This window comes from Marmota monax, unplaced genomic scaffold (genome assembly GCF_021218885.2).
Source record: "Marmota monax isolate L192 unplaced genomic scaffold, Marmota_monax_Labrador192_F-V1.1 WCK01_AAM20220418_F8-fsc00079, whole genome shotgun sequence".
NCBI lineage: Eukaryota > Metazoa > Chordata > Mammalia > Rodentia > Sciuridae > Marmota > Marmota monax.
Genome location: NW_026694099.1, coordinates 745,773 through 766,151, shown reverse-complemented (window position 1 = coordinate 766,151; position 20,379 = coordinate 745,773). Strand labels below are relative to the sequence as shown.

General features: G+C 44.1%; 1 gene segment (V, D, J or C); it reads right to left on the bottom strand.

Moving 5' to 3' along the window:
• Positions 1-471: 471 nt before the first annotated feature.
• Positions 472-19,467, bottom strand: LOC124107270 (T cell receptor alpha chain constant-like). The segment is given in 5 exon segments: positions 472-997; positions 1,517-1,624; positions 2,448-2,492; positions 3,819-4,079; positions 19,446-19,467. Coding segments are annotated over 4 exon segments (420 nt in total).
• Between the last annotated feature and the right edge of the window lie 912 nt (positions 19,468-20,379).

Here is a 20,379-nt window from a genome sequence, read left to right as displayed (position 1 = left end):
GCCTGGGATCTGAGCAGGGCAATGGTGAGTAGTCCCCAGCCATGAATTTGTGGGCAATGCACAGTTTCAATGATCTGAGAGAAAAGGCAAAAAAAAAAAAAAGAAAAAAAAGAAAAAATGTTCCTGGAGGGCAGGAAACAGTGGCATTTGGGGGACATTTGCTGTGTGGTCCCTGTCTGTTGAATTTCAACTACCGGTCACTAACATTTATGTGTGTGGGCCTCCTGCTTGGCCCAGTGGTGTGGCAAGAAAACAGAAGTGCAGGGCCCAAGCTTGTAAGAGGGTTTTCTTGGCCCCCAGAACAGCTTGCTGAGTGGAATTTTTTAGAGGTTATTCTAAGGAGAAGTTGACTTAAGCAGCCTGTTGAGTTAGGCTTCCTGGATAGCATGGTAGACACATGTCTTGGTTTGTCTCTTAACAGCATACTGAAATTGATCCCAACCAAACCCAATCAAACAGGAGCACAGTCTCTGCTCTTCTAAATCATTTTTAATGAAGCCGAGAGTAGCAGAATAATACACAATGTGCCTCAGATACACAGCATAGCAGGACCTAGATAATGAGCTAATTTTCCCCACATCTTGAGAAAAAGAATAATAAAGTACTTCTTTATGAACAATGTTTAAAAAATATAAACTGGAGAACATTCTCCAGGAACTAAAGTCTAAGAAACCCCAGGGGGATCCATCAGAGGCAGTCTCTGGGGAGGGGGAGGGATTCTCCACAGCTAGGAGAGGCTGCAGCAGCCCCTACTTTTGCTGAGAATGGTGACAAGCAGCAGTCTGGGAATGGAGGGGGTGGCAGCAGCGTTTGGCAGCTCTTTAGCAATCTTCATGACAAATTTGGGTAGATCCAGTTGGTGGCTTTGTCAGTGGGGGCCAAAGAAGCAATGGAGACGCCTTCTTCATGGAGGTGGGAGATTCCCTTTGCTTGAAGAAGAGAGAGGAGGGAAGAGGAGGAAGGATGAGGGAGCTCAGGTCCTTATAATCTTGCCGACCTGGAACGAGGAAGATCAGAAGTCAGGCTGGATGCTAAACAGTACTGTTAGGGATGTGATAGAGATGGTTCCGTGGGCTTCAATGATGGCTCATCACTGAAGCTGAGAGAACTATTTAAAGGAATTGGGGCTCCTTTAGTTACACAGTGAAAGAGGGACAACAGAAGGCATGTGGTATAAGCGAATTGGGGTCTGAGCCCCTCTATTCTTTCACTCATTAGCTGTGTGGGCCTTGATATTCCTCGGCCCTGGTGTTCTAGAATGGGGATATAACAACGGTTCTTCATGCCTCATAGGGAGACTGGCTCAACTGAGGAGGCCAAAATGAGTCTTTTGTCATAGGAATGTTTCAGGCCATTGTTTTTTAACAACAGGAATTTGTGATAGGAAGAAATGGAAGAGTGAGATGGTCCCAGTGTTAGAATTTAAAAGCATCTCCCTGCAGGGAGGTTTTTCTCTCACAGTTGGAGACTCATCGGAGGCACCCCACCCCCACCCCCAGCTTGGAAGCCCCCTCACCTCAGTTGGACCACAGCCGTAGCGTCATGAGTACGTTAAAGCCAGCCACTTTCAGGAGGAGGATGCGGAGCCCCATCACTGACAGGTTTTGAAAGTTTAGGTTTATATCTGTAAAACAGAGAGACCACAGCCGTTATAGGCACACGCACCAGAGGTCTGCATAGCTCCTTAGGATACCAATGGCTTTTCCCAAAGCGGGGTGGGGCAGGTGGGGGGTGAGTTTCAGCTCCTGGATCCACCTCATTTTTTGAGCTCCTTGTGTAAATATATTTGTGCATTCCTCCAGGTTTAAAACAAAACAAAAACACCTACTGGGGTTGCTCCTTGTTTTCTTTCTGAGCCCCTGTGGGGATGGGGTTGGGGTAAGAATAGGTGCTCAGAATTTATCACTATCATCCCTTGGGTCCCGATCCTTTAGTGAGACAAGTGGCTGAACCACAGGAGGGATGATTGAGGAGGAACAACTTACGTGGAAGTGGGGCCAGGGGGTGAGGATTGGTGGGGGTCCTTGAGAGACAGGACTCCTGCCCACAAACCATGTAAGTTCTGCTGGTTTTGGAGGGGGAAATGTCCCTGGGATGACCTGATTGATTCAGGGATATCCCTAAGGGAGTCAGAAAGTTCACAGCTGAATACCCAGCAGCTCTCTTTGGTTCTCCTGATGGGAGCTGTTGAAAGCAATACAGAGGCCTAGGCTGAGTAAAACTGGAGACTCATCCTCAAAGTACTTGGAATGGAAAAGAAAATTCGACATTTTGAGGTGGACTTGAGACCGACCCCAGGCAGCTCCAGGCAGGTCATAGCTGCTATTCTACTCCTCACGACTTCATTCCCAGATCTATTCCCCCTGCCCCTACCCTATCTAGTCAGAGTTATTGTGGGTTTGTTGCCTCCCCAGTGCTGTGACAAGCTGGATAGACCTTTCTCTTACCTGTTTCAAAGCTTTTCTCTACCAACTTCGCATCACAGGGAATCTCTAAAAGGAGAAACAAGAGTTTTTCTTAGAGTCCAGAGCATGCTGACTCTCCCATCCCAAACCTCCTGGTTGCTGGGCTGGTGAGTATCTATAGCCTTTCCATGCTTTCTTAGGGAGAGATCTGGAAGGAACTTATTGCACAGGGGCACCTCCCCAGCAGGAGGCCTGAGGACCAAACACTCTGGCTTCTGGGCACCATTGCACTGACTCAGCAAACACTGGCTGTGCAAAGTGCAGGTTGTATGACATGGGCCACAGGGAGACCTTAAGATAGAGCCTGCCCTTGGTCAGGCTGCAGTGTGGAGTCTAACCAGGGAAGTGAGACCAAAACAGTGATAAGAACAATAGGGCGATAGATACTTAAATGTGTTCCAAAAAATTTTGATCCTTGTATTCCAACTTTGTTTCTCTGTTTTCTCTCTCACTGACTTAGTTGCTCAGCTTTGAATCCAGCCACCTTCCTCAATGCCCTATTTTCTTTCTCATCTCTAAGTGGTTTCATCCTTGAAACCCAAGTGCTACCACCCTGCCCAGGCCTCCGTCATCTCTCTCTGCTGCTATTGCTTCCTTTCTTCTTCCACTCTGGACCATTCTCCACACACCATTCTCCACATTTTAGGGGTCACCCCTCTCTCCCACCCCCAGTCACAACCAATTAATAGCTTCCCAATAAGTAAAATAGTTATCTATCCTCTCATGGTCTTGAAGCTCTGTTTTCTGGCCCATGCTTACATTTTCTAACTCATTTTCTGCTGCTTTTCCCAGCTGTCAGCATGGTCCTGTCTCAGGTCTCCATGGGGTTCTCTCTCTGGCATGGCATGTGGGTACCTTGTTATTCTTTAACCCAGCTCAGTAGCATTTTTTTCAGAACCCTTTACCCTAAGGTGACTCTTTCTTTAAGTCTAAGTTAAAGTACACATTACAATCTGAAATTATACAGAGTTCCCTCTGCTGAGGGATGGTCTTCCCTAATTGGAATGGAGCTTCCTCAGGGCAGACCCTTCACTGATGCATGGTCCTGTGCCTAAGCAAAGGCTGGGAGGCCAGACCTCACAGAGCAGGTGAGACCTAGGCTGGGTCACCACCCTCTACACCTACTCTCTCATCTTCTTTTTGCCCTTAATTGCCCTTTTCTTTAAATGGGCTTCAGGATGAGGCTCACTGCTCCTTAGTAAAAAGAAAATGGGAGATTTTCTGACAATTGATGAAGCCGAGAGCACCAATCAGAGTAGCTTTCATCTATCATTAACCTAAGCTTTGGGTAGAACCATGCTTCTCTGGAAACAAGGAGATGGAGTGTGTAAGGGTAAGGGGGAGGTTACTCACCTGAGCTGGGGAAGAAGATGTTCTGGGTGAAGGCACTCTTACAAGTGAAGTCAGTTTTGTTGCTCCAGGCCAAGGCGCCGTTGCTCTTGGAATCCATGGACTTCATGTCCAGCACAGTGTTTTTGGAGACAAACATTTCAGAATCCTTGGTAAGTTGTAATGACACGTTGGTGTTAGAATCAAAATCGGTGAATAGGCAGACAGTGTTTCTGGATTTAGAGTTTCTCAGCTGGTACACAGTCGGGTCAGGGTCCTTGATGGCTGTGGGCCAAGAGGACTGGGATTAGAAGGTGCTTTTGCTTTCTTTGCTCCAACCTATACCAGAGCCCAGATTCGGGTGATAAACAAGAACGAGGCTCTCTGGGGCTGGGTAGTCTCATTCTCAGGCTTTTTTTGGGGGAGAAACCAGCTGCTTGAGATGGACTGGGACTTTGGGGACAAACACAAACCATGAATCTTGGGCAGTTGGTCAGGATTTCAGTGAATCCCTGGCCAGGCCCTTTCTGCTATTCTAGGAAACAAAAATGAAATTGCTCATTCTTCTACTGAATAGAAACTTCTTCAAAACCTCAGTAAGCCTAGTCAACAACATTGTTCTGGCAGGACAAAAGCTAGTACAGGGGAAAAAAAAATGCCCAGAAAAGCAAACCATGCCTCTTGGAACCTAGGGTGTTTTCCCCCACTTAGGTTGGGCATTGGCAGGAAATGGAGACTTAGGATATGTTGGCGTTAAGCTGGAAAATCTATCACACCACCAGGAGATTTCTCTCTCATTGATAAAGCTATGGACTCCACACTAGGACACCTACATTCAAGCCCTGGCTCTCCTATTTGCTAGATAACTAGATATAAGGCCCTAAGGACTCACACCAGCTTTTTCAGGAGGACTTTGTGTTTTTAGTAAGACTCTCATTGTTTATTCTTTCCAACCTCCGCCTTTAGAAGAGGAAGCAGAGGTTTGCCAGGAGGATTAACATGTTGGGGCCACCCAGAATGTTTCCAGCAGGGCTGGGATTAGAATTTCCTGCCTGTGTGGTTCTAGGATCCCACAGCTCCTCCCTATGCACATAAGGTTTCTCAGACTCCTGCTGCACCCTGCTTGCTGAGCCAGCCTTGGTGGCCTAGGTGATGCAGATGTTCTGCTGGATCCCAAACCAGAGAAATCAGTGCTTGGCATGACCCTGGGGTGTTGAGTCAAGGAGAGCAGCCTGCTGAGCGGGGCAACCCCTGGAGCAGGAGAGCAGGGGTGGGCTCTGTGGTCAGGCGTCTGAAGCTTTGTTTATCCCTTTTTGGGACAAAAAATGTTGTACCAGAGGTACTGATATATATATATATTTAGCTCCCTTTTACTTTCATCTCCGGGTACCTCTAGTGCAACCTTACTTTTTTTTTTTTCCTGAAAATAAGAAACGACCACTTTTAACTTGGAGGTCATTAGGGGTCCACCTGCCAGAGCCCTGTGGGGAGGGACATCCTATTCCACCCCAGCATGAGAAACACATTCTACCACTGACAGTGTCAGAAGGTAGCCTCAGCAAGACAATCAATTTTTCAATGTGGAAGTTCAGCTATTCTAGATCCTAACCTGTCATCATAATTCAAAACTAACTGCAGAAGCACATGTCTGAATGCTCTAGTGCTTTAGATCCCTGGGGGGCAGAGCAGTGATTGAAAGCTCCCTTACCACTAAATCTGTGCTCTGCAGTTAGGCACTAGGAACCAAGAAACGAAAGTTAGTGACACTGATCTGTGTCTCATTGAAGCTTTGTAGGGTGTCAGGAAACAGCGTGGGCAGACTTCTGAGGAATAATGGAAACTCTGGGCCTTTGCCAAACTGCCCCCAGGAGGCAGGTGCTTCCTTACAGAAAGTCCTCAGGTTTCTCTTTCCAGAGCCCACGGAGGAAGGAGAGGGAAGGTCCCTAGGCCATGAACCATCTGTGAAAAGAGCTGATCCTTCTCACCTCCTATCTGGTCTGCATTTCTAAACTGAATTCTCAGATTACTGGTGTCTGGTCTTGGCCCTAATTTCTGTATTCTATTGCAGGCTCTAGTATTCCTTATCTCCGTGGTCTAAGAAAATACAGTCTTTGCCTTGTCTCTCAATCCAACTTGACCATCAGATGTGTTCACTTAGACCAAAAGTCATGTGCTTTGTTCATTCCCAAGGTCATATCTTTTTTCTTGTTGTTCCTTGTACCTAGAATCCCACGTCTCTCCTCTTTCTGCCCATACAAATGTTAACTTATCCTCAGGGCTCAACAAATCTTTTTTTTACCACATAAAACATCCACTATCTTGGACTTTTCTTCCAGGATCCTAACTCATCTGGATCTCTTATGCCCGTTGACATCATTAATTGTTAATAATAAGACAGTTTTTAAGTGGGTAAACATACAACAGTTCTGTACTTTTGTCTAGCCTTTAAAAAAATTTTTGTAGTTGTTGATGGACATCATGCCTTTATTTTATTTCCTTGTTTTTTTTTTACGTAGTGCTTAGGCTCAAACCCAGTGCCTCACACACGCTAGGCAAGCACTCTGCCACCGAGCTACAGCCCCAGCCCCTTTGGCTAATCTTTATATTATTTGGGGACAGGTCAGATATCTATCTTACACTGCTTCATATGCACTGTAACATTTTATAGAGTGATAGCTACTTAGAAGGCATTTAAAAATATCCTGAATGATTAAAGTCAAATTTTAATGTGTTTGACCTAGAGAAACATAGATATTCAAAATTGATAGTGATGCCTTTCCCCTTCCCAGACCTCTGTAAGACAATTAGTTACAACATCCACAGTTAGCCTCACCAGGGTAATAATGGATATCACTGGGGAATGAATTAATGACACTAGCGCATGGGGTTGCAAATGGCATAACCTGAGATGACTCACCAGATAGTATGGACACTTGGGTCCCTTTCCCAAATATGAGTTTACCAGTCATTCCTCCAGTATTCACACTGCAGGCAACGCCATTACAGAAACTCATTGGAGAAGCACTGATGTCCCAGAGGACAGGAGGATCACACTCCTAAGAGTGAGGCCTTCTGCTATTTTGTCTTGAGATTTTTGTCTCTGGTATGTAAAGTTCTTTTTTCTTGCCCAATTCTGCAATGGTATCCTGAGCTGAGTTTGTGAGTTCATGCGATTTCCACAAATTCAGTAGATTTCAATGGATCAAAATCCCCTATTCAGGGCAGCAATATCTTAGATCCTCTAGTGGAAATATCTCAGAAACAGAACTTATCATCTGCCATGTAATTCTTAAGGTCCCAGTCTAAGGATAATGTCTCCAAAGCACTCAGTGCTGCTAGGTGGGAGGATTTCCTGGAGGTGGGTAGAAAGAACCATTTGGAATCCTATAGATGACAATACCTGGACTCAAGTCAGTGTCTTGGACAAAGAAGAAATAACTGTCTATTCAACCCTTGCCCACTCTACTTACTTGGCTGGGTGCTCAGTCTGGTCCCTGCTCCAAAGATTAGATTAACTGCCATTGCTGTGTTCCCACTGTGGGTAACATCTTTGGAATAACTCTCCTGATGTGAATCTGCTGGAACCCTCACCCCTCACCCTCGTCCATCCTGGGTCTCAGAGAACTATCCTACAAGGCTTGACCCATCTTAATTTCTTACTTTTCCGTTTCTCAAGGGAGCTGGTCCTTTACAATAATCTTAGTATAGACAAGTATAGCTTATAATAACAATAATATATCAGAAAAGCTACTACTTATTGATTACTTGTTATCTGTGGGGTATTACATCATATTGTGATATGGTTATTGTCATTTTGCTGTTGGGAGTAGAGGCCACATTAAATACAGCTGGTGAGGATAGAGCTAGAGTTCCCCTGTCTGTCATCCTTTCTATGCTTGTTACTCATGTGGAACTGCCATCCAGATAGGGGCCTGAACCACTTTTACCCCTGGGTGAGGATTCACGACTCTACTGTCCTCCAGAGAGGAAGATTCTCTGAGCAGGTATTCATTAGCCAACCCAGGGAGTTTAGCCACCTGCTGCAATAAAAGAGAATTTGTGTTTGCCATTAACTCATCTCTTTCCCCCAAGGGCACTAAGCTAATTTCCTGAATGTTCAGATTATCTGGTGCTGATATTATCAGCTTCGCTTCAAAGCACCGAGTATCTGGAAATCTTTTTATATTTCCGTAAATTATTCTGTTCTGATTTTCATTTACTCAATTGGCTCTTGGCACTTCTGACTTTAATATGAGAAATGGGAACATTTCAAGTCACCAAGAGCGCTTGTAGAAATGGAAAATGAGGGCTTCATATATCCTCAGGTTTGCTATAAATCATTTGCCTGTTTTCTCTTGGACAAGTCAGCGGTTCTTTTTGCCCTGGTCATTGGCACCGTCATACTCACATGGGCGCACAGCCAGCCTGGTCCCTGCTCCAAAGATCAGCTTATTGTAGCTGCCTGACAATGCACAGTAGGAGGGTGCTTTACAGGAACTCTCTCACTTAGGCAGGACTGGCCTGGCTGGGACACTTGCTTCCTGTCCCTGCGTCCCAGTCTCTTTCAAGTCAACCCTTCTCTGACCAGATGGAAAACTCATGCCCATTGGGTTAAATTCCTCACTTTTCAGCGTAATGGCTCCACAGCCCTTTCCTTGGCCAGTCTGGAACTGGCCAGGCCTTCCTGGAAGAGGAGCCCCATTTTGGGTTCCGCAAGTGAAGGTGAGGGAGGAAACTTGGGAGAGTGTGGAGAAGAGCCAGAGATTAATTGGGAAATGGATCATGAGGGAAAAAATGCATAGCATCGGCAATAGATGGAAAACCTTGGGCAAGGCTTAATGATGGAACCCAGGCCTAGGAAGGGCTCTTCTTTCAGAAAGTGGCTTCTATTATTCCTTGAGGGCACAGAGACTAAAACTGCCACAGGAATATTCACATAAAATGCACAATGTGGACTTTTTTCCTAGGAAGGTTGTGGGAGAAGTTACTTATGGGACCTGAGAATCTCTTTCTCTGGAGATCTGTAAATTAGAATTGACATTCATATGGAGGAAAACCCCCAAAGTTTGAGAATGGCTCAGACAAATACTTATCAAAATTTCACAGAACCTATTCCTTGTAAGTTTCTCTGGAAAAAGTGATTCTAAGCTTGAATAAGTTTGGAATATGCTTTATGCTCCTATTTTGGTCTTGAAGATTGACAATGCATATTAGCGTTCTAAAGTCTCTGAAAAGTCTTCCAATAAGTAAATCCAGAGCTTTTCTAACTTATTTGACCCAAGAACACTTTTTTTTTCTTTTTTTGTTAAAGCACTCATTAACATCCATGGGACTATGCAAGTTTATACACATATATTCCTTAGAAGTGCTTTCTCTAGCTCCAGGAAATTAAAATTCTTTCTAAATGTTAGTCTAATTTTATCCATTAGGTTTTCTATGCTCAGAATTTTTGTTCTCCTACCCACTCCTGAGGCCACAATTAGAGGCCTCATTGATGCTGATTATTTCTTTCTAATCATCATGAAGCAGCTTCATTTTATTTAGGCAGATGTGGAACACCTAGGCAGCTGGGCAGCAAATGTTCTCGCCCTGTCAGCAGGAGATCAGAGGCAGAGCTGCTCCTGACTGACACACCAACTCTGCACTGCCTGACACTCGCGGGGTTTACCCAGCAAGAACAGGGGCAACTTGAAAGCCTTTCCCAAATGTGAACTTTTGGTCTTTCTTCCATTCACCTTCCTATGTACCTCGGAGCTGTGTATTTCAAAGAATTCTTGTCCCCATGGAGTAAAGTTTCCTTAGAACACCTACTTCCTGGGTGGTCTCTCAAGTGGAGATAGATTTCTTGCATCTGTCATCATCTATACCTCCTTCTTTTTTGCTGCTTCCCAACCACAGATATTGTAATCCATATGCCTCTGGTTCCTGAGGAATAGGATGGGGCTTTCTAAACCTATCCTGAACCAACCCATTGCAGGGAAGAAGTTTTGACAAAGCACACAACTGAACAGATAAAATACAGTGGAGGCTTTCCCTGGAGAAGTGGGCTTCCTCCCACCAGGTCCTGTATTAACTTATTTCTTTCTCTCTTTGCTCTATCAGCATTTGGGCGATCTCCCTGTTTGGAGGTCTAATGACTCTCTCTGTCAGAAAAATATTTGCTAATGTCAAAGCCATTATATTTTAAGCAGTAATTGCTCTTCCACCTGAGCATTTCCTGATTCTCCTAACCAGAAGGCACTAAAAAGAAAAAAAAAATTAGCAACATCTTCATGCCAGGCATTGTGCATGCCTAGTTACAGAGATATGAGAATGAAGGAGAGGGTTCTGCCTTCCCAGATCTTATGGGGCAGTAGAGGGTGCATAGAGGTACTAGGCAATTATGATAGGAAGTCAGGTGTGCCTTCCTTTGTATTCCCATCACAACTTGTGAGTACCTCAACTACACCTGAGTGATACTGGGTTTATACTTTGAGATCCTGGAGGTAGAAACTGCGCATTTCCTTCTGCTCCTCTTCTCTTACCACTTCCCTTTCTTTCCTTCTTCTACATCTAACACTGTACTTGGGATATAATAGTTGCTCAATAAATACTTGTTGAATGCATAAACCCTCAAAATATTTTAATTCACCTTTAATGCAGTTGTGCTAGAAAGCAAGGTTTCTCTTGTTAGGACTATTGCATTTCTCCTTTAATTTCTGTATGGTCTCATTTTTCAAACTTTTTATTATTTTTAATGACATTATTTAGGTTTTAAGTTCTTCCTGTATCTCTCAATTGGGCATGGAATGTATCCAATGCCCAATGTCTTTGAGAAGTTTAATTTTACCTTTTGTGAAATTAACTGGTAAGAAAAAGAAAAATAAATCTTTTGACATAATCAGTCACAGTTTACTTTCTGATAAAGATCTAGAAACCATGAAAGAGTCTGTTTCTATAATGATGAAAAGGCCAATTTCCATTAGAAAATTAACTATTAAGCCAGATGCTGGGAATTCAAATTTCAAAACTTTCAAACCTCATAAAGAAAAACGAAAAATTAGTTCAGGAGGTACTGCTTCAGCACCTGAGAGAGCAGAGGAGGCACTTTTGGAGTCTTTGGCCAGGGCCTAAGGTCAGGCACTTACTTGGATGCACCTGGAGTCTCGTTCCACTCCCAAAAGTGAGTTTCCGACCACTTGAGTCTACACTACCGTACAACGCAGTACAAATACATGCCCTCAGCCACCTGGGCAGCTTCCCATGACCCCTGTCACATTTCACATTTATAACCTTCCCTCTTAGGGAACAGAGCTTTTTTTTTTTTTTATTTTTAATCTTTTTTAGTTGTAGATAGACACAATACCTTTATTTTGTTTATTTATTTTTATGTGGTGCTGAGGATCGAATCCAGTGCCTCACACGTTCTAGCCGAGTGCTCTACCACTGAGCTACAACCCCAGCCCATGGGAACAGAGCTTTTAAATAGCCCTTTCCATGATTTTGATGATAAATTTCTTCTCCTGTGCGTTGATACCTAATAAACAGTCTCCTAAGTTTCTACTTCCCTTTCCTCCATACCTGCATCTTGCCAATCCAATGCATGACTTTTCTGATGTCTTAAGAAATGTTGAGTCACTGTGCCATGGTCACTATGACCAGAAGGTTCACATTGGGCAAACTGTGGACTAAGCCCCTGCACTCTCTGAAGGAAGACTACCGTGCCTTCAAGATGTGGGTCTTCCTTCAGAGCTTGTAGGATAGACTGTGACAGCATGAGGGGTGCGGTTAATAAGAAGGCTTAGAGTCCAAGAGGTGTGAGCTAAACTCTGGCTCTGTCATTCCTAGCTGTGTGACCTTGGGCAAGTTACTTGTCCCAAGCATGCTTCCTTATCTGGAAAATGGGCATATCAAAAAATGACCTATCATTCAGATGGATGTCAGCACGGGATGAGAACTCAGAAGGAGAGAGTGTATCAATGGCACCTCAGCTGTACAGTAGACAGTTTTTCACAAGATGATGGTTCCCAGCAAAGCTTCGTACAGAGGAGACCCATTCCTGCTCCTACCCACTCCAGCACCCCAGAGTTCCTAGCATCCAGGCTGGGATGCTCTAATCTAGGGGAGACATCTCATGGAGCTGAGGGGAGGTGGCAGCAGGGAAGAGGGACAGGGCAGACCCCTTGGCTACCAAGAAGAAAAATCCTATTTCAGAAACTTAGCAAGGGTGAGTTCTCTTTTCTCAGAATTTGAGTACTTATCTTCTGAAAGCAAGACCCTCAGTCCAGCCCTCATTAGACCCGACTCACTGTCACTCCTCTTCAACAAAGAACTCCTTTAATGAGGGAGCAGTCCATGCCACTCCCTCACTACATCCATTTCCTTCTGTGATATGTCTGAATTCAAAGTTTCCCCCAGCATTTCTACAACACTCACAGGGATGCACAATGAGGCTGGTCCCTCTTCCAAAGGTCAGTTTGTAGTTTCCTCCAGATGCGCACAGTGAGGAAAGCCTTTGATAAAACCTGTCTCCTGTGGCCTCCCTTTACCACTGACCCAGTGGTGTTGGGACAGCCATCTTGGGAAGCACTAGCCACACTCCCACTGATGTTGGAAACCCTCCCCTGCTGAACTTGGAGCCCTGAGTCCTGTGCCTCCCGGGCAGGGATGGGAGCCAAGTGGAAGGGACTGGAGAAGACCTCAGCCCCAGTTACCCTGAGAAAACACCACTTTCCCACCAGCAGAGAAGCCCACATCTTCATCCAACACTCCAGTACCAACCCCACCACCCTGTCTGTTGGGATGGACACCCTGAGGGGCTGACTCTATTTATCTGTTGTTGAATAGATTCAGTGGCCTCTAAAGGTGCTGGGAGGATGGGGCCCAGGGTTTCTTTTGATGTTTTGATGTTTTGTTAAGCTCTCTTCCTTGTTCTCATTTTTCCCTTTCCACAGCTCCTGATGTTTCCCATTTTAGCCCTCTTCCTCAGGGAGGTCCAGGGGTGTGAGTCCTGCATAATCCTGTCTGACACAAGACTCCAGGCAGGATTCAGATCCTTGAGATTTATACTTTAACCCTTTCCTCTTTACCACTGGAAATAGGCCAAGGCACCCCAAACCTTTCAATTCCTTTATTTCCAGTCAGACTGGACTTAGTTTCTATGAAAACTGGGTCTACAGAGAAGAAATTCACAACAATAAAACTTTTGAAAGATGAGCGGAAATAGAACTCATGCTGCCTCTTTCAGAGATGCAAAAACTGAGGCTCACGGAAATCACAGCCTGGGCCGCAGACCTGAGCTGAGATGGGAACTCAGCCCTCAGTCCCCAGTCCTTGTGTGCTACCAGCTCTCAGGTTATTTCACACCGGGTTTGAGGGTCACATTATTAGCAAAGAGCTGTGTGGTTCCCCTGCACTTGGGGCGGAAGGGAGGGACTGGGGACCTAACACTGCTCTGCACAGCCCCTCGCTTGGCCTTGCACAGAGGTGTAAACCTAGACCTCAGGCTGCCCCTGCCATGTGAGCAAGAAGTCCCTCAAGTCCCTCCTAGCTCTCACTTTGTGGTCCACAGTTCAATTTGAAACCTAGCCTCTGGGAAGGGCAGGGGAAGCCTTATATAGAGAATGGGAGTGTGGTCAGATGCCAGGAGCAGGGGTCAGGGAGGAGAAGCCACAGGTAGGCAAAAATTTGGAACTATGTTTGGCTAAGAACTTGGGTGTGGCATTGATACATCCTTTCCCCACCTCCCATGGAAATATGATAAGAAATTGTCCAGCACCAGGGTAGGGCCAGGGAAGGGTGGAGTGGAGGGCTATTTGTATAGGAAGATCCCGGCTCGCTTACTTATGACCACCACTTGGGTTCCCTTCCTGAAAATGAGTTGCTTCCAGATACACACCGAGTGCAAGCATTACAAAAGGTGCTGTTTTTGCCCATCCTATAGTGGGGGACACACACCCTTTGCAGTAGCTCTAAAAGCTGAACCCAAGAATGGCCAATCCTGAAGTGTTCCCCGTAGTGGGTGGCATAAGGACCCGAAGGAGCCTGCCTAGGTGAACAGCACCAGCCCCCAGGGCTACCTATGGCCTTCATTTTCTGTATCACAGCCACCAACAAACATTGCCTCTGGCTATTCCTCCTCTGAGAAAAGCAGTCTTTACAAAACTTAGTGAAACACACTGCCTCCTACATGGTCCTGGTGGGTGTGAGTATTTCTAAAGATACCAGGGAGCAGGCGGGCATTTTCCCACTTCATCTGCCATGATTGAGAAGAAGTCCCATTTTCTTGGGGACATATGCAAAAATGCATTTTTTCACTCTGTCAGGAAGAGTAGGAACAAGAGAATTGCCAACCCACTGCACAGGGGCACATGCTAAAAACACGCCTGGGCCTGACTCAGTCACTGTGCCTTCTCTGGGGCTGAGCAAAAGTCCTGTGTGACTCACGCCTGACTCACTCTTCTTTCTGTCCTCATCTCACTCAAGGATGCTAACCGCCAGTAAGGCCTTTTGTCCTCAAGAAAGTCAGACATCTCAGTACAGAACAGATTCAAATCCTTTCCCAGAAACATGATGCGGGGGAGGCGGGTGGGAGGGGTGGAATCACAGGTTCACTGTCAAGGAATTTGGAGTGTCCACTGCCACCCTGTCCTGTCTCTCTGCCCTTCCAACCCCATCTCAGCACAAGCACATATAAATTGTTATTAGACTTGTTATTACGAGTGTTTTGTTTTTCTGATAAGACTGGAAGTTCCTGAGATCCGAGGCCAGATCTTAGGTTTCTTTTTCTTCTTTGTTTCTTTCTTTTTAAACCAGCTATGGTCTCTGGCTTTTGATGATACTCAATAATTATTTACTGACTTGAACTAACTTTACTGTGCATAATTATTGAGACAAGGAGGCCAGTTTTGGGAGAGGCTAAAAGCTAAGTATATTCTGGGTAAATGTGAACTGCAAAATCTAACTGCTTAGGCAGGAAAAACCAAGGAAGCATTTCTAAGAGAGATAATAAGGAGGCAGAATAAAAGCCAAAACATCGTGAGACTCATGTTGACCCTCAGCAGAGAGGTGGGAACCAAATGAACAAATTAGAAAACTCGACTGGAAACAAGCATTTTTCTCCCAGTATCTTGATAGCAATTCTCCCTAAAGGGTCAAAAGAATACTATAGCAGAAAATGTGCACCCCAAGTTAGTAGCATTGTTGTGATTAATAACAAAATAATAATCATAATAATCTATCACAGACCAGAGTAGCAGCTATAAATAGAAATATATAAAAGTAAACCTAATATTGGGGGCTACAAATTTCTGGAGTTCCAACTTACTTGGGCTGATTAAAACTTGTGTGCCAGTTCCAAACTTGAGCTGCTGAAAGCCTGTGTTCACACTCTGACATAACTCTATACAAAATGGCACCCGAAGCTGGGCCACGGCCTGGGAATCCTATGTTCACACTCAAGTTTGTTAATAAGTATGCTCCTATGTCTGCGTGCATAAACAAAAGTGGTAGGAGACATACATTTTTACTATTTAGCTTCATTTCTAAGACCACTAGAAGATGACAAGAAATACATCAGAACCCAACAGGAGATTCTGCTTTGCATACAGTGAGTTATATAAAACACGTTATTAATATTCAGGTTGAAAGGTCATAATTACAGTTTCAGTTCTAGACAGGGCCCAGAGAGTTTTGTCTATTCACACCTATTGTTTGTTACATGTTTCTTGCAGGAATGTTCATGGACACTGTATAATGTGACATTATTAATACCATCATTTCTTCTTACTTAAATAGCAAAGCCATGTCCCCACAACCCACACACACACACAAAAATAAATAAAAAAGAAAAAAGAAAATCAAAATGAATGTTCCTTAACTATAACATAAGTCAGGTTATTTTATAGGACTTACTTGCACCAACTAATAGTCTTGTTCCTGTCCCAAAGATAAATTTGTAGCCTCCAGTATTTCCCACAGTGATTTGTCCTGTGTCAAAATGGGCCATTTCTTTCACCTTCCATTTGTATAACATGTCTGGGGAGCAGGTCCAGGAAGCCCATAGTAAGGTTTGAGTGATAAGAGCTAATAAGAACACATTTTTACACTCCTAGTGAAACCCATGAACAGGTCTTACACCTACCTACTTACACCATTGAACAGTAGTTACAGAATACAGCCCCAGTACCAGACTTCCCAGGTTCTAGTCCCAGCCCTAGTTCTCCTTGACTTTATAATTTTGGGCAATTCAATCAACCCCTCTGGGTCTTAATTTCCATATTGGGAAAATAAAGAGTGCTGAATTTAGATGAATCTTAAGCTCTTCTCAGAGCTGAAGTTCTCTGATGCAGCAGTGTCCCAAGTGTCCCCACATTGTGTTTTTCTGTAACTCACTAGTGGGTCAGGTACTTGCAGTCTGTTACATTGATGGCTGGTCTGCCTGGGGAATGTACAAGGAACCTCAGGAGAAAGGGACAGTCAGGACATGGGAGTGACTGCCATCATTTCCTCTCCTCTCCCATCTGGGTAAATGTTCCCAGCAGCTCTATCTGTCATTCAGAGGGGAAGAGAATCCTTCAGACATCTGAAGCATCCACATAAAAATTTCCTAAAATTCCATCTTTACCTCATGGCACTATCTAAGAAAGGAAAAGATAAATTCTATGTCCTTACTCACTGTGACTGGCATTCTCTCTCATTTCTTTTTTCTTTTTTTGATACTGGGGATTAAACCCAGGAGGGCTTATCCACTGAGCCACATCCCCAGCCATTTTTATTTTTTATTTTGAGACAGGGTCTCACTAAGTTGCTTATTAGGGCCTTGCTAAATTGCTGAGGTTGGTTTTGAATTTGTTATCCTCCTGCCTCAGCCTCCCAAGCTGCTGGGATTACAGGTATGTGCCATTGCACCTGGCTCGGCTCATCTCTCATTTCTAGATAAACCCTGGCAAAGAGCTTGTGTCATCCTATAATAGAAAATAAGGGGCTTTGAGATCATACAGATAGACCCAGGTTTGAATTTAGCCCTTTCTACCTGATAGAATCTTGGACAATAACTTCTCTGAGCCACCTCAGTTTCTGCTTCTGTAAAATAAGATATTGCTCCTTATCTTAGAGTTGTTTGAAGAGAAATAATACTGTATGTCATGCATCTAGCCTCATAGCCACATGCCATACACACAGTTTTGAGTGTTTCAACCTCTTCTACTGGAGTCTGAGGTGCATAGAGGGGAATGACTTGTTCAATATCACAAAGTCAGTTGGGGCCAAATGCCTGTGGTGAAGTCCTGAGGTTCTGTTTCTGCACTTCACTGTCTCTTCTTGGACAATGTTTAGTGAAGGGGATGCTTTGTCTCCGGAGTGAATATGGTCTGGCTTATTTAGGGCATGGATAAAAAGACTTTGGGTCTTCTCCCTGAGTGTTCCTTGGAATCTGTGGCAGTGGAAGTAGAAAGGGTCTATTAGATGGTGGCCATGCAATTTTCTGCTCTCCTAGTTTCTTTCCTCTATCGGACTCCATGTAGCTCAATACTAGTGTTAAAAACTCTGATGTGAGACAGAGCTTCTGTCAGCCTCAATTCTCAAATGGTTGCTAAATTTTGCTAAATTCTACCCCAAAGGAAATATGCCCTACAGTCATCGAAGCCTTTCACTAATTTATCTTGGGGTCACCATTCTTAATGCTTCTGCACTAGATTACAGCTAATTAAAAATAAGACATAAGGACAAAGGTGACATATCCTGTTCTCCTGTTTACCATTAGTAGAACACATTTTGTAGTTATTTTGGAATTTCATACTTACACAGTTCCACTTTTAGCTGGGTGCCTGTCCCAAAGGTGAGTTTGTTTACTCCTCCCGTGAATCCCACAGTGTTGGATGCCTCACAATAAACTCCCTTCTGCCACCGCACCCCTTCTGCTGGTTTACCCTAACCAATTAGAAAATACTCAAGACTCAGTCAAAAAGAAAAGAAAAGAAAAGAAAAGGAAAGACTCAAGATTTAACATAGCTGAGTACAGTGGCATACACCTGTAATCCCAGTGACTTGGGAGGCTGAGGCAGGAGGATCGTAAGTTCAGACAGCCTCAGCAATTTAGTGAGGCCCTAAGCAACTTAGCAAGGCCCTGTCTCTAAAAATATAGAAAATAGGGATAGGGATGTGGCTCAGTTGTTAAGCACCCCTGGGTTCAATCTCCAGTACCAAAATAAAATAAAATAAAATAAAATAAAATAAAATGAAAGATTTAGCATAGCTATTTGACTTATTTATATGAGAAAAAGCCCCCTTCTAGCACAAATGGGGATAAATTTATAGACTGTTGGTGCTGTGGGACCAGAGGTCATTCAAGCCCACTTCCCCTTTAATAGATAAGAAATATGAGACTCAGAGGCAAGAGATATGCTCTAAATGACATTGCTGGTTGGTAGCAAAGACTAAAATATAGAGCTATTTGATTCTCAATCTAGTGTTTTACTCTTTTCACCACAGGCTTGAATGTCCTGTGTCATTTACTTTATTCTCTTCTTCCCTTTGGTCTAGAAACTTGATTTCTTTGGCTGCTTTATTTGAATTAAACAAGCGTTTATCAAGCACCTTACTTTGTAAAAGGACCATATGAGATACTTCCTGGGACATAAAAGAGTTTTTGCTCTCAAAGATCTTTTGCTTTTAATAGCTGAATATCCTTAAGAAGTAAGAGATTTCTGGAGCTGTCTACGTTGCAGATGGTCTAAGGTTGCACAGCTAAATTTGGGATACAGAGGGTAAGAGGAATGTGAAGGATGCCTGGCGGGGAAACCACAGACTGGGCTTTCCACAGGAAGTTGGGCTATTTCTGGAGAAACTATGTTTGTCCTAATCATTTAGGATGTTAGACTGCCCTCCATTGCAATCTAGTGAATTAGTTCTATGGTGATTTTCAACTCTTCTGTTATTTTCCTGTTTAAATGGAGAGCCCATGGAAGCTCACCCTCAAGTTCATAGGTCTCAACTGACAAAACAAGGACGACACAATCCATGAGGATAACACACAGGAAGTACATGGAGGAGCCTTCAACCAGACAAGGGGGAAACAAGCACGGAGCCGGGCCAGCGTTTACCTGGAAAGACTAGAAGCGCAGTCCCCTTTCCAAAAGTGAGTGTGTTGAATCCCGATGACATACTATAGCAAACCCCCACACAAAAACAGCCCACAGTGCTGGGGTTTTCAACCTGTGAACTATTTAGGGAAGGGGGAAGAAAATCCATCATTTAGGGAGAACCTACGATGTGCTAAGCAGGTTGATAATTTACACAGAAGACATTATCTCATTTGGGCCACAACTGGGCCATGAGCTTAGATCTTATTATTCTCATTTTATAAGTTAGGAACAGGTGTCCTGAGGCTAAGCGGGCTGGGCCAGCACCAAGAACAAAGCACGAATATCCATTATCCTCAAAACATTTTAGCAGAGGACACATAAGGAGCCACAAGAGACAGTCCTGCTCCTTGTTCTCTCTTCAGTGGGACTGCAGTTGTCTTGGGGTTGGTTCTTTTCTAGAACCAGACACCAGAACTGTAGTAACAGGGACCCAAGCACAACGGCTCATCCTTCATCACAGGACCAGTTCTTGAGGCCTGAGGACATTTTACCCTCAGTCTTTCTGTTATTCCTCAGGTGCTCTACTCACCAGGCATGACCAGCAGTCTGGTCCCACTCCCGAAGGTCCATCTAGCACCTCCATCTTGCCCACAGTGTTTCTACCCCAGGCAAAAACACTCACAAGCCCACATATCCTTCTCATCCTGAGACCTGCAGATGTGCCCCTCTCACCTACAAAGGGGGCTGTGTCTTAACTTTCTTTTTACATTCCACAGAACGCAGGGACCATTTGACTCAAATTTGGCGCATTTATTGCTTAACACTTAAAATGAAGTCTCTACCTACCCACACCTCATGGTCCATCACCATCACACTCATGATTTTCAACTCTATTTATCTAACGGATGTATCTGGCCTTTTTTTCATTTCCATGACAGTTATCAATTTTTAGATTCTTGCTATATTGTCTCCCCTGATTTTACCTTCAATCAATCTGAAACTTGACGGACAAGTGTCCAGATCATTCTGAGAGGCAGCTTCCTGCTCCCTCAGTCAACTTGTTTGGTGAAACCAGCGACTCAATGGTAGCCTGATTACTTACTCAAGTTCTGTTCTGTCCTCAAAGCTGAATGACCCTCTGATTACATCACACTCATTCTGCTTCTAATTTAGTGGAAAACACCACTTCTTTTCTCTTTAGTTCTTATGCTTCATAAATCTACTGTTTTCCATTGCAGGCAATGTCGTAGCTTTCTTTTCTATTAAAAAGAAACACAGCTTGGATGGAACAATACTACTAGAATGTAAAGGGATGAATGAGGGTTCCTTACACAGTCTCTTTATTAAATATTCTGAAAAATGACCCAGGAAAGGAAAGGCCTCTTACATTCCATTATGCTCCAAATGTCATTATCTGAGTGAAGAAAACACAGGGCGGAAGAAATGCTTAGGAAATTAGACTCACTTGTGGTGACTTGGAGCTTTGTCCCAGTTCCAAAGGTGAGTTTCTGGTAACCAGAATT